This window comes from Stenella coeruleoalba (assembly GCF_951394435.1).
Source record: "Stenella coeruleoalba genome assembly, chromosome: 1".
NCBI lineage: Eukaryota > Metazoa > Chordata > Mammalia > Artiodactyla > Delphinidae > Stenella > Stenella coeruleoalba.
The window spans coordinates 503,030-516,768 of NC_137169.1; the positions used below are offsets into that span (position 1 = coordinate 503,030).

The 13,739-nt window shown below is 56.8% G+C and overlaps 1 protein-coding gene across 4 annotated transcripts; it reads right to left on the bottom strand.

Moving 5' to 3' along the window:
* Positions 1-11,478: 11,478 nt before the first annotated feature.
* AURKAIP1 (aurora kinase A interacting protein 1) lies at positions 11,479-13,054 on the bottom strand. Of its 4 annotated transcripts, none has more exons than XM_079940213.1 (4): positions 12,956-13,054; positions 12,489-12,578; positions 11,771-12,216; positions 11,479-11,675 (listed from the first exon to the last, which is right to left on the bottom strand). In XM_079940213.1, the coding sequence occupies exons 2-4, from the start codon at positions 12,538-12,540 to the stop codon at positions 11,574-11,576; spliced, it is 600 nt and encodes a 199-aa protein (XP_079796339.1). In that variant the 5' UTR covers positions 12,541-12,578; positions 12,956-13,054; the 3' UTR covers positions 11,479-11,573. The 4 variants fall into 4 exon arrangements, with proteins under 4 accessions (XP_079796339.1, XP_079796341.1, XP_079796338.1 ...); XM_079940215.1 differs by lacking the exon at positions 12,956-13,054 and adding an exon at positions 12,784-12,945; XM_079940212.1 differs by lacking the exon at positions 12,956-13,054 and adding an exon at positions 12,770-12,921.
* Positions 13,055-13,739: the final 685 nt, after the last annotated feature.

A 13,739-nucleotide genomic window follows, 5' to 3' on the forward strand; every position in this document is an offset into this window, starting at 1 on the left:
CGAGAAAATCTGGAAATATAGATCCATTATTTCATGGGCCAGCCAACCCTTTTATCTTGAGAAAATGTCAGGGAGCCAAGATCAAGGATTTTAGCGGTCGTGGTCAAACCCACATCAGTGGTTTCCTGCGTGGCATTAACAGGGTTCAGGCACCCCTCATTGTACTGCACTTCGCAGACTGTGCCCTTTTTACAAACTGAAGTTTTGGGGTGACCCTCTGTCAGGCAAGTCTATCAGTGCCATTTTCCCAACAGCGTTTGCTCACTTCACGTCTGTGTCACACTTTGGTAGTTCTCACATTATTTCAAACCTTCCACCAGCGAAAAATTCTGACTCGCTGAAGCCTCAGATGATGGTTAGCATTTCTTAGAGACAAAGTAGTGTTAAATTAAGGCATGTAAAATTTAAAAAAATATATATGGGACTTCCCTGGTAGTGCAGTGGTTAAGAATCCACCTGCCAACGCAGGGGACACGGGTTCGATCCCTGGTCTGGGAAGATCCCACATGCCGTGGAGCAACTAAGCCCGTGCGCCACAACTACTGAGCCTGCGTGCCACAACTGTTGAAGCCCGCGCGCCTAGAGCCTGAACTCTGCAACAAGAGAAGCCACCGCAATGAGAAGCCCGTGCACCGCAACGAAGAGTAGCCCCCACTTGCCGCAACTAGAGAAAGCCCACACGCAGCAACGAAGACCCAACGCAGCCAAAAATAAACAAATTTTTTAAAAAATTAAGGCATGTACGTTTTTTAGACATAATGCTATGGCACACTTAATAGCCTACACTTTAAACATAACTTTTATATGCGCTGGGAAACCAAAAGGTTTGTGTGCCTTGCGTGCCCGCGGTGGCCCGAACCGAGCCCGCAGCGCCTCTGACGCCTGCCTGCATCCCGTTTGGCTCGTTCTGTTCGTGAAGGTGCAGGGACGCCGGCCGGATTGTATGGGTCATAGACTCGAACCATGACCTCAGGCTCCGAGGTTGGCCATTGTATATTCTTCTCTCCCATCACGCCAGAAGTGTTTCCTTACCGCCCTTATCGATTCATCAGTTTTGCAGCCAGGAATCAAGGACCACAGACCCGACTCCTAGCAGATTTCACCCGTGGTGCCTCTCACTGCGGGAGTTAACAAAGTTACAGAGTCCCCAGGTCCAGCTGGTTGCTGGCGCCCTGGGAAGGCCAGGGCTGACAAGCTTAGAGCAGCCACCAGGCTGGCTTCCGGGGGGCCGCGAGCGCTGCTTCCACGTGGACGGGCGCCCTGGGTCCCTGGCGCCTCACCAAGGAGATTTACCTTTAAATGCGATGCTTCCAGCAAGGGAGCCCCTTCACCACGGGTTCTGGTGACAGCAGCTCTGCTTTATGAAGAGGGGCTCGAGCTCCCCACAGAGGGTGTGGGGGAAGCCACGGGAGGGAGGGAGGGTGGTCCGTGGTGTCCTGCCTGCAACACAGTCCCTCAGCCACCCCGAAGCCTTGACCTGGCCTCCCTGCGGCCCTCGGCATGGCCACCGACGCCCCTCGGCCCTGCAGCCTGGAGGGCTCCCACCTCCCCTGCCCGCCCAGCCTGCCAGCCCAAGGACTCCTCTGCTGTCGGGGTTAGGGGGGTGGGAGGAGTGGGGGTGAACCTACCACCAGACTCCCCGAGCTTCCTGGTCCCGACTGGACCCAGGGCCACCCCTCGGGTACCGTCCTGAGTGGTTCCCTTCTATCACTTCCTACAGGATTTTCAGTTTATCTGAAGAATCACTGGCTTCACATCTGTATTAAGAGCTTCTTGTGGTATTTTGTCCTGAACTCTGAGGGCCAGTTGAAGGAGATACATTTACAGAACTCCATTACAGCCCGTGCCGTCTCATGCCCACACCACCTCAGCGAGACACGTCCAACTCCTCTGCCTGTCCTGCGGACTCGGGCCGGACTGCAAGTTCCGGGTCATCTGCTTCTGGTGCACAGGGGCCCCCGGCCCTGACCTGGCCCCTGGGGACAGTGTGGCAAGTGTCGGCCTGTCTAGCGAGGCTGTTTCCTGTCGCGTCAACAGTCAGGGACCCCGGAGACGGCCCCCGGGAGGCCACCACTGCCACCCGGCTGCACAGCATGTCCAAAGGCCAGAGAGCGGAATCTCTTTTAAGGTGTCACGTACTTCCCCAGGATTCAGTCACGAGAGTGTGTTTACCTCATAGAGCCTTCCGACCTGCAGGTACTGGCGGGGAGGGCCTCACAACACAGCAATCAGAGCCATCCTCGCCGCACACGCGAACGTGGCAGCTTCCCACCAACGCGAGATCGCAAAGTTGCTCCAACACAGTCAGAACAACGTTCCTTTTGTGTATAAATGGTCTGACTTTCCCATATTACGGGCTTCGTAAACAGGGGGGCTTCCAAACTTGCGAAGAGGTGGTTAGATACAGTAGTGATAAATATGTTCCATCGTCTGCACTGCTCTTCATTTTATCCAAGGGAGGAGGCCTTTGTGTTGCCACTGGCGGTCTGGGGGAACCCCAAAGACAGGTGAGGTTTAAGACACGTGGCCAGTTTTTCCAAGTCTGGATCTCAGGCCTGGATTTGGGCAGGCACGTCGTCACTGTTGACCACGCACAAGACATGATGATCACGTTGGCTCGAGTTTTAACCAATCCGGGTGACAGCACCTAAAACGAGCACAGCCCTGAATGATTACTGGCAGCGTTCGCCATCTCAGAAACAAGGACCATCCGGTCAAACAGAGTCAAGTCGTGGTGGGAACCAGAGGGGAGGAGGGCCCAAACGGGGATAAGCCTGGGGGACAGAAATGCACTCCCTGACCCAGCAGAGGAAACAACAGCTTTGCTTTTTGTTTAGAATATGCTGTGCATGTAAAAGACAACTCTTTTTCTCTTTATTATGTAATATATACGCTTCCTCCACTTAACGATATTGATATACCTCCGAACGTTTATTATAAGTACACAAATATTTATACTGTTATTGACAAATTTAAACGGAGAGCTTTCGATTACCTAACTGTATATATCACACGGCGTATGTTTTAACCTCACCATCCAAATTAGACGGAATTTGGACAAAGAAGGCTCTTTTTAGATAGTAACACACTATTTCTGTAATCGCTCTCTTTGTGAAGTTCACTATCTTTAGAAACGCTCCAGGTATCTGCTGCGTAACAAGCACCTTAAAACCACAACCCGGGGGCAGGGATGAAGAGGTGGTGCACAGGGGATCTTTCAGAGCAGCGAGACTGTTCTGTATGATCCCCCAGTAGGGGGATTCACGGCACTGTGCGTTTATCAAAATCCAATGAACTGCATGGCGCAAAGGGGAATCTTAATGTGTGAAGTCTAAACAACTCATTTAGGTGGCCAGGTAATCAGAATGTGGCCACGAAATCTGGCTGACTCACAAACGGGGCAACACCACTGAAGGGGTGCGAAGCACCAACCTGAGGGCCTCGGGAGTCAGCAGAGCCTGTGACTGAAGGCAGAGGGGCCTGCGCGCAGCACCGTGCTGGAGCTGACACGAGTGTTTCCCACCGGCTGGGGTTTATCAGCACTGATACTGCCGCAGGGGACGTGGACCAGGTTATGGAAAAGCAAGAGAGGGGCTGGAATGACCCGCGAGGTCAGGATCACAGTTGGAGACACTGCTGTGAACATGAGTTCACAGCTCGAACCTGCGTCCCGTCGTGGCACAACACAAATAGAGGTGGACGCCTGTGGCAGCGGTTTTAGGTGTGTGGATGCGTGGTCGGCTCTGTCATCTGAGAAGGCCCAGCAGCAGTGAGCACACCCAGCTCCAGATCAAAATGGTTTCTAAGACCATTTCCCACACAAGGAACCCGGGCTCCTTGGAGAAATGGCGGGTCTTAGGGTGCGGGAGGGAACACGAGATAAGCCTGGAGTGCCGAAAAGGAAGGAAGTGCTAAAAAGTGAATGATGGGGGCTTCCCTGGTGGCGCAGTGGTTAAGAGCCTGCCTGCCAATGCAGGGGACATGGGTTCAAGCCCTGGCCCCGGGAAGATCCCACATACCATGGAGCAACTAAGCCCGTGAGCCACAACTACTGAGCGTGCGCTCTAGAGCTCACGTGCCTAGAGCCCACGCTCCGCAGCAAAGCCACCGCAATGAGAAACCCACGCACCTCAACAAAGAGTAGCCCCCGCTCACCGCAAATAGAAACTAGAAAGCCCGCGTGCAGCAACGAAGACCCGACGCAACCAAAAATAAATAAATAAAATTGAGTCTTTAAAAAAAAAAATTACCTGGACTTTTTCTAATACTAGTTGTTAAACTCCACATTTTCCAGCCCAACATTTAAACAATATTAACGTTTATATGACATAGTCTCCTTGGCAATATTTGCTCTCTGCCAGAATTCACACCTCTCTGCTTGTTATCCAACGATGAACAATTGTCCCAGGTTAATTTTTTAGCTGTGGATTCTGCAAGAAAATGACTTTTTTTTTTAAAGCATTAGAAGTTCAATTCCTTTTTTCTTTCTGGAAATCTAACGTTCTCTATTTTAAATCTATGAAAGCATGTATTAGTCTATTTAAGCCATCAGCATGGGAGCTTTATGATCAATATGCATTATTTTGGTTTCCAGGAAGCCAGGAAGTTATACTAAAATGCTCAGAGAATGTGCCCAGTCATACGGCCCAAGAACCTAATAGAATCTCAGCCGAGACCCTGGGACTTGGGCCTCTGTATCCTCCATGGCTGCCCAGTGGACGGGTCTCAACACGCTTCGTGTGCCTCAGCCCAGTGTGGACGGGCCTCAACACGCTTCGTGTGCTCTAGCCCTCATATTGTCCCCTCTTTGGCCAGTGAAGCCCTTTGCACCCTCCTGGCGCCTCCCGTGGCCTCTGACATGAAGAGACACGGCAGGTTCTCATGCACTTCCTGCCACAGGTCTGGCGTTAGGGTTTCCAAGTAAACATCGCACAGGACATACTGAGAAATTATTTGTTGCTTATCTGAAATTCAAATTTAACTAGGGGCCTGTATTTTTATTTGCTGAAGTTGGCAACCTTACCAGGAACTAGCCATGTCTCCAAAGAGTCCTGGCTCCCACCAGAAGTGGGGGAGGGCACTTAGAGCCACTTCTGGGGGTCTTGGTTGGTAGACCTCACTCTCAAACATAAGCACACAGCCAAGTGCCACCAGAGGAAGCCCACTGATGTGGGAAACAGAGGCCAAAGGCAACAGAGGAACGCACTTGGCAGCAACAGAAGCTAGACTTGGCCGTGGGGGGCAGAGAAAATACATAGCATTAACATCCCCACAAGGAGAGGCCGCCACACCCACGAAACACGGACAGGGCACCGCCAAACACCCAAAAGTCAAGTCTCTTAGAAATTAAGACGGTAACAGAAATGAAAGAAATTCATTAAACGGATTAGAAGAAAATGTTGAATATGCCAACGAGGTAAAATATAGAAGAGAAAGTCATCCAAACAACAGGCGTTTCATAAAAAGAGAAGAAACAGAGTGGAAGAAATGATAACAAAATGGTTCGAGAAAACGTCCCCAAACTGAATCCCAGAAGGTTAGGAGTTTCCAGATTGAAATGGGCTCCTGTGGGGGCGAAAACAGATCCACACCAAAGTATATATGTCACTGGGAGTGTCTCCACCAGTGAAGGAAAAGAGGAGCTTCGAGAGAGAAAATCACAAAGGCTCTGGACTCAAATTGGGTTCAATTTTCTCAAGAGCAACACTGGGAACCAGAAGACAACAGAGTGACACCTATGGGGTTTTATAGGAAATAATTTCCAACCTAGAATTCCACATCCAGCCAAACTGTGAACCAAGAAACAGGACCCAATAAAGATGTCCGCAGATTTGCAAGGTTTCAAAATTTTCTCTTGTGTTTCTTTCCGCAGGAGACTGGAAGATGTGCTCTTTCAAAGTAAGGTAAGGAAAAAAGGAAAAAAAAGTAAAAAATGAAGAAAAAAAAAAGGGAAGGAAAAGGGAAGATGAGGGATCAGGGGAGCAGAGAGTCTGAGAGAATCCCCAGGGTGAAAGCTGGGCCTAGATGTGATGGGCAAACAGCCAGCTGGACAGGTGAGAAATGCAGGAAGAGCCTTCACTCTGAGATGAATGAACCTCAGCTGTTTCTGGGAGTTGGGCTGAGAAGTTGGTGTTGAAATTGTGATGAGGGTACAGAAAACTAAAGCAACTGAAAAGAAAGAAAAAAAAACAACACAATTACTGATTCCAGGGAAAACAAAAACTCACAGGGAAGGAAAAGCAGTGACAGTGTCTCCACGTGAACAGACACTCACGTCCCCCAACTCACAGGCCACCGAGTCAGAGGAGGGGCAGTGAGGAGGGGCAGCACATGACACCCACGAGGAAAACAAAATGTAGTGCCACGACAGGGGACACAGGTTCGAGCCCTGGTCTGGGAAGATCCCACATGCCGTGGAGCAGCTAGGCCCATGTGCCACAACTACTGAGCCTGCACTCTAGAGCCCGTGAGCCACAACTACTGAGCCCATGAGCCACCACTACTGAGCCCACACGCTACAATTACTGAGGCCCGCGTGCCTAGAGCCTGTGCTCCGCAACAAGAGAAGCCACCACAATGAGAAGCCCACACACAACGAAGAGTAGCCCCCGCTTTCCGCAACTAGAGAAAGCCCGCACACAACAACTAAGACCCAATGCAGCCAAAAGTAAATAAACAAATTTATTTTTTTTTAAATTAAGTTTTGGAGTCAAATAGAGCTGAATCATGGCTTCGCAGCCATGTGGGCAAGTTCATCTCTGTACTTAAGGGTCCTCCCTTATCAAACAAGGTTCATTATAGATTTGTTGTGAGGTAAGTCCTGTGAAGAACCTAGCACAATGCCTGTGGTGGAAAGAATCACTCAAACATGTCAATTACTAATAGTTTAAAAACATAATTCTTATTCTACAATCTATCTCTGATGCACCTTTTCTCAGAAAGCCATTCTAGGATGTACTCTGTGAAAACAAGAAAGTAAACCACACGGCAGGAAAACACGGCATTCCAGAAACAGAGGCTCCAGCTGATGAGGCCAAGGGTATCCCAGGGAGACCCTGCTGGTACCATCAAGGGCCCAGGGCGGCCCAGACAGGGCGCCAGGAGGGCGGCTCCACCTGAACAAGTCACTTGAGGAGCTGGACGGAAGTGAGTTTTTAAATTCCGCCAGCAAGTTTGGAGCTGAGTTAGTGATACATAGAAAAACGTGCAAAAGAAAAAACAAGACTGGAGGATAAAGAGCTGAATGAGAAAGGAGACACAAGCTTGCTGAGCTGTGGGGCCATTTAAACTGTGGCAGACTACACCGGGAGGAGGCCGAGGCCAGCAGAGGAGCTGAAGCTGCTGCCCTGGCGCAGGCTCGGGGTGGGTGAGGTGAGGTGAGGCAGGAGCTGACAACCCCACACTGAGCCACGTACAATCCTAACTGGCCGGCAAATCAACAAACAAGAATTCAACTGTAAATACAAAGTAACAAAACCAACAGGAATGAGCAAAGCGAACAGGCTCCTCGTGACGGGGAGAGGGTACCCTTGCCCGGATTCACAGGGAAGCTCAGGTCTGAGCCCCAGAGGACCTGGGGGTGACCCACCCACCCTGTTCACGTGAGGGCTTTGGTGTTCCAAGGCCTTGGGGACTCCAGGATAGACCCCCAGTCTTGGTGGCCTCTGGGGGTCTATCCTCTGGGGGCCAGGTCCACTCGGCAGGACTCCAGGCTGAATCAGTGTCCTCCCCTGCACCTCAGATCACCTACACTGGGGTGGTGAGGGTGTGGGGTGCCAGGTCACAGGGCAGTCACCCCTGTCCTGTGCTCCCAAATTCACTGGGTCAATCTACACTCCACACAACACAGGCACGATGAATGCTGGCGACCTGGCTCACCCCGATCGTGAGTCTTGGCCACGGCTCAGAGGCTCCCACGGAGGTGTCACAACTCCCACCCGCCTGCAGGTTGAGGCCGTCCCTCCTCTTGGCCTCAGGGGCCCTGAGAGCCCCGCCGCTGCACAGCTGAAGCAAGGGGGCTGCCGGCCTGGTGCTGCCCCACCTGAGTCTGCGGTGCTTCCCTCCCTACTCAGCCGGGAAGGATCCTCAAAATACACAGAGGCCGCCCACACCCCACACAGAGAACTCCAATTTGGGAGGTGGCAGTCTCAGCTGGGGTGAACTCGAGCCCCAGCCCTGCTGCTCGGCTGACGTGTGACCCGCAGGTCAGGTGAGGGACCCAATGCCACGGCTCAGTCTGCTCATCCAAAAATGGTCCAGCAGTGCCCTGTGAGGCTGAGGACAGCACTAGACAGAATCCGACAGGGAGCAGGGGCTGTCGCCCCCGGCCCCCACCCTCAGGCTAACTCCAGACCCAGGTCTGGACTCCTCTGCCCCATCCTGGGGCTGCAGCTCAAGAGCCCCTCAGCGGCTTTTTCCAAAATTCAGACCCGGAGAGGAATGTTCCCTGCCTCCTCTGTCCCCCCAGGTTCCAGCATCCTTCCAGGCAAGTTCAGCAGGCCATGGCCAGGCCAGGGGAGTGAGGCCAACCTCTGCCCACGCCGAGGCCCTCCATCGCCCTCGCCAGCCTGCAGGCTCCTCGGACGGCGGGGAGCACAGCTATTTGCATGCAGTTTGGGGGCGCACACGTATGTGCGTGTCTGACTGGGGCAGGGCCCCAGCCAGCCCCTCCCAGGGCCCAGCGTCCAGCCTCACATCCTCCCGCAGGGCTTGAGCCCGGCCTGGCTCCCTCTTTGGCCCACTGTGTGGGCAGGAACGCCCAGGCCAGGAGACACTGGCCGTGCCCCAGGCATGGAAGAGCACAGGGACAAGGGGCGGCGGCTGAGCTCACCGAGGTGCCTCCACACTGGGTCCAAAAGGCAGATCCCCAGTCAGTGCCCAAGACCACCCCCATCGGCTCAAGCCCTCGCTGGGGCCCTCCTCTGGCTGAACCCAAGCCCTAGGCACTGCTACGGGCTAAGCGCAGACCACAGGCCAGAACCACATCACACAGCACGGGCCCTCCCTCTGCGCCCCACCTCAGGGGGTGCCCAGGGCTAGAACAGGAGCCGCGGGGAGGAGCTGCGGGAGGATGGAGGCCCCGTCGGGAGGTAGGGAGAGGCCTCTGGTGGTCCGGGGGGAGCTAGAGTAAAAATAAAACCCCCAAACCACCTCCTGAGATCATGCTTGGGGCCCAGGGTACCCAAGCCACAGGCAGGATGAGGTCTGCACACACGAGCTGGCGCAGGGAGAGGGCTGCCAAGGTGCAGGGCCTGCAGGGCAGGGGAAGGGACAGGGACTGGGGAGACAGAGCAGGGCTGGGCCAGCTCAGGAGCTGACCCGACAGGATCGGTGACCTCAGGAACAGGGGCCTCGACCATGGTACCACTGATGTCCGGGGCTACCTGCTCTTGGGCAGGGGCTGCCCTGTGCACTGTAGGGCGTTTCACAGCATCCCCGGCCTCCACCAACTGTGACCCCCACTGGGACAACCCAAACTGCCTCCAGATGTGGCCGAATGCCCACTTAAGAACCACTGTTGTGAAGGAATGGTGAGGCCGCGTGGCTTGGAACCACTGGGCAGCCTGCCTTCTGGGGGCGCCCCAGCTGGCACCCACCTCACGGTGGAGGCGGCTGGAGCAGGTGACCCGGGTGCCAGGGCCCTGCGGCGCTCTGCCAGCTGGCAGCCTCCAGGCGTCTGGGTCTGCACCCCCCTGCACAGGTCGGCCAGTTGTATCCCCAGCACTCATGGCCCCAGCTGAGCTTTGTCTCCAGACTCAGCCAGGGAAGGGTGGGGTGAGCCACGGGGCAGCTCCCACACGGGGGCTGGAAGAAACACCGGGAGCAGCTGCTCAGCGGCCGTGGGCGTCAGCCAAGGGCGTCACTGGCAGGCCAAGGCCCTGCTGGGAGGCCTGGTGGAGCTGGGGCCGGACTTGGCACCAAGAGAGCATGGTAATTCCACCCGAGGGAGGCTCCACTGCTGAGGCCCAGACCCTGGCCCTGGGGCCCCTGCCCCACCCACAGTTGAGGAAACTGAGACCCAGGAAGGATGCCCGTGTCCTGGTCCTCAGCCGGGACCCCAAGGGCTGCCAGGAGCCTAATCATTGCCCCCTAGTGGCCACCCATAGAAGCAGTCCTGTGCCCTCAAGGGCCTCTAGTCTCCTCCAGGTCAGGGTCAGCTTCACGCTTCTCACGCCCACCCTATGAGCCCATCTCCCCGATGGACAGGGACTCAGACAGGCCCCACGGTTAGACGCCTGCTTACCCAGTTGGCAGGCATGCACAGGACAGGGGCCCACCTGGCTCACTGAAGCATCGGGGTCGTCTGTTCCCTTCCAGGAGAAATGCTGGGAAGCCCGCGTCCAACAAGCACACCCCCTGCCCCCAGATCTGCTAAACCCGCAGGGAACCCAACCCAGGCCACAGACGCATCTCTGACAAAACACGAGGAGACCGCACCGCCCTGGTGTGAAGCGGGACGGGGGCATCAGCAACAGAACTGTGCCCCTCGCAGACGCCACTCCGGGGCTCAGGAGAGACGTACCCACCTTTCCCTCCTTGAACCCAGTATCAGGAGCAGGGCAGACGCTGAGGATGAGGACGAGCCTCACCTGCACTCACGGACTCTGACCAGGCTCCTCCGCCTGCAGTCCAGCCCCCCAAGCCTGGATACAGAGGCCCAGGGGCCCCTCACTATTAGCGATAACACGTTCCCCTCCATGCAGGAGAAATCTGAAATTTCTGAGGACCACTAGCTCACACTAAGGCTCTACGCTTCCCCAGCTCCATAAACGGCACCCCTTCCTCAGCCAGCCCAACCCTGAACCTTCCAGAGTGGGCCATCCCTTCCTGGTGAGCCCTTCGCCACCCCCCTTCAGGGCCCCAGAAAGTGGCAGAGGCCAAGGAGCTCACAGCAGGCCACGGGTCCCCAGCTGCAGCTGAGCAGGGGACTGCACTTGAGGCCCAGGTGGCAGGGTCTGAAGGACCCCACCCATCATCTCTGAGGTTCTTTCCTGCCTCCCCTCCCCGTCTCCCCAGTGAGGCCCTCTCTGCCCCCTCAACTGTGCGGCTCCAGCTGCACGCATGTGTTTTTTCCAGTGAGTAGGTCTCACAGCACCACACGACGCACAGTTGGTTGAACCTGGCACCACAGAGGAGCGCTGACTATGAGCTCTGCTCGGGTTTTTCGACTGCACAGAGAGTCAACCGTGTATCCTAATCACATCAGCACCTCCATCGGGGCACTCCCTAACCTCCAAGCTGGTCCCCTTGGCACAGTTCCCATCTGCGTGCTCCTCAGGGGCAGGGCTGGGACTCTGCTCAGCTGTCCCCATGGCACCAGTTCGTGAAAAGCCAGGCTGTCACTCCTGCAGCCCTGGCACCAGGACAAGGGCCAGCTCGGGGAAGGGACCGCCAATCTGCCACCCAGGGCCCTTGTGTCTCTTATAACAGCAGACGCTGGTGCCAGCCTCAACCCCAAGACAGCTCACCCCAGGCAGAAGAGGGTCCAGGCCGGCAAGGATGACTAAGTTCTCTGAATATTTATTACAATGGGTCATCAGCAGTAACAGGGCTGGGGGAGGGACACACGAGACTCATTTGCCCTTCAGGTAGATCTTGGGGGTCTGCCAGCCTGCGGGGGCTTCCTTCAGGCCCGCCTTCAGCCAGATGCGCCTCAGGTCTCTCTCGAACCTTATCTGCGAGGGCAGAGAGAGGGACCACCAACAGGTCTGCGGCACAGCCACGCACCTCAACCACCCTGCCCAGCTCTGGACCGAGGGCCCACGCTCACCTGCTTCCGTCTCAGGCGTCCCTCCCTGACTTTCCGCCGCAGGAACCGGGTCCTCTTGACCAGCTTGCGGTACTTGTGATGATTCATCTTCCGCCGGCGGATCTTGAGCACGTTTTTGCACTGTATCTGGGGTGCGTCCCAGACGTCCTTACCCCCCTGCTCGAACCCTTCCCCCACCTGGCTGGGCGGACACTCATAGACTTGGGCTGGAGACACAATCTCTGGGGCCCCAGCGTCCAGTCTGGGCAGGAGGTAGCGAACGGTCAGCCAGTTCTCCAGGGGGCTGACACACATCTTCCTGGGGACCAGCATCTCCTCAAGCTCCATGTGGACCCGCCGGTCAGGGAGGGAGGCAACCCCACTTGGGCCTATTGGTTGCATGCTGTAACGAGGCCTGCAGGCATGCCTGCCCAACACCCCGCAGACAGGCCAAGGCCCACTGCAACCTGCAGGAGACAAGATGGCACAGTTAGTTACTGCTCGTGGGGCTACACGACCTATGCACGGCCACCGGGTCTGGGGAGCAGAACCTCCTGAAGCCCTGCTGACATTCTCAGGCCCAGACTTCCCCTCTGTGAAATCTGGACGTTTACGAGGTAGTTTGTGGCCGGGCCCCGCCTCCAGCTGGTGAGGCACAGCAGCGGGGGGAACTGAGCTGCTGACCACATTCCTAACCCAGGTGCGCCTCCCGCCCATCTGCCCCCACGGGGCCTCTCACCTGCCCGGGGAACAGCCCTGAGCAGCTGGGAAGTCAGGCGCACCATGAACATGGTCTGTGCTTGGCGGCGGCCCCAGGCACTCAGCCGAGCTGGAACACAGGTGCACGCCTAGGTCACTCCGGGGACTCCGGTCTCGCCCTGATTCCCGCACCCCGTCTCCCTCACCACCCTATCCCACCACGAGAACGCTGCTTCGAGCACGGCTCCCTCCCTCAAACCCTCCGCCGCTCCCCAGCTGCGCGACTCTGGGCAGGTACTGACTCCCTGAACCTAGTTTTACCCCGAGGCGCCCACCGCGCGGGTGGTGTGGACGCTCGGGTCTTAGGCCCCGAGCCCCAGCCAGCCGCGGTCGCCTCCGCCGTCCCTGGAGCCCACACGCCGCAGCCTCACGCCGACTCTTCCCAAACGCAACCGGTAGTCTCAGCTGGCCATTCCGCCGCCGCGCTAAGGCACTTCCGGTCCGTACCTAAACTGGCCCCCAGCCCGCGTGGGCCGCCCGCTGGTTCCTACGGCCAGCGGCCCCTAGCGCCCCACGGCGCCTCGCTCCGCGTCGGTGCAGGTCCCACCCGGCCCAGAAAGCGACGGTTTCCGGCCGGAGGAACCGCCCCCCGCGCCCCGCCCCAGCTCCTCCCACGGCTCGCTGGCTCCGCCTGTCCCTTGAGGATGCTAGAAAACTACATTTCCCACAACCCCGGGGGGCCCCTCTGCGCCTGCGTGGCCCAAACTCCCGTCGCCCCCCCCAAAGGGTCAGGGGCCCGTTGTCCCGGGAGGCCGGAAGTGGCGTTTCGGGACTGCGGAAGGGACGTTATCCCGTCGACGGAAATAGGGTTTGCAGGGGCGACGGAAGTGGCCCGAGATACTGCGGCTGCTGGGGCCGGAGGGGAAGAACCGGAGCCGCCGGGTCTGCGGGGCGTGGCCTCCACCCCCGAGCCCTCCTCCCGAGGATAGGAGGGAAGCTGGCAGACAGGTGACGGCGGCTCGGCCCGGGCTTCTGCAGCCCGGACGCCAGGAGTGCCGTGCCGGGCGTTGGGGGCAGAGTCGGGGCGCCGTCAGGAAGGACTCGGGGGTCTTGGACCCGCCGCCCCATCCCTTTGGCTTGCAGCCTCCTCTCTCTGCCAGTCTGGATAAGCAGAGGAGGCCCCGCGTCTAACGCTTTTTGCATAGGTGGAGCTTTTTCCTTCCTCAAAGCAAACAAGCTCCCATCCTGTGCCCATGGGAAGTTTTTGTCCGAAAACCAAAAGAAGCCTCCG

Coding starts and splice junctions, on each gene's coding strand:
- AURKAIP1 (XM_079940213.1), bottom strand. CDS start 12,540: ATGTTCATGGTGCGCCTGACTTCCCAGCTGCTCAGGGCTGTTCCCCGG. Junction 12,217..12,488: donor CAGGGCTGTTCCCCGGGCAG/GTGAGAGGCCCC, acceptor TGTCTCCTGCAG/GTTGCAGTGGGCCTTGGCCT. Junction 11,676..11,770: donor GACGCCTGAGACGGAAGCAG/GTGAGCGTGGGC, acceptor CTGCCCTCGCAG/ATAAGGTTCGAGAGAGACCT.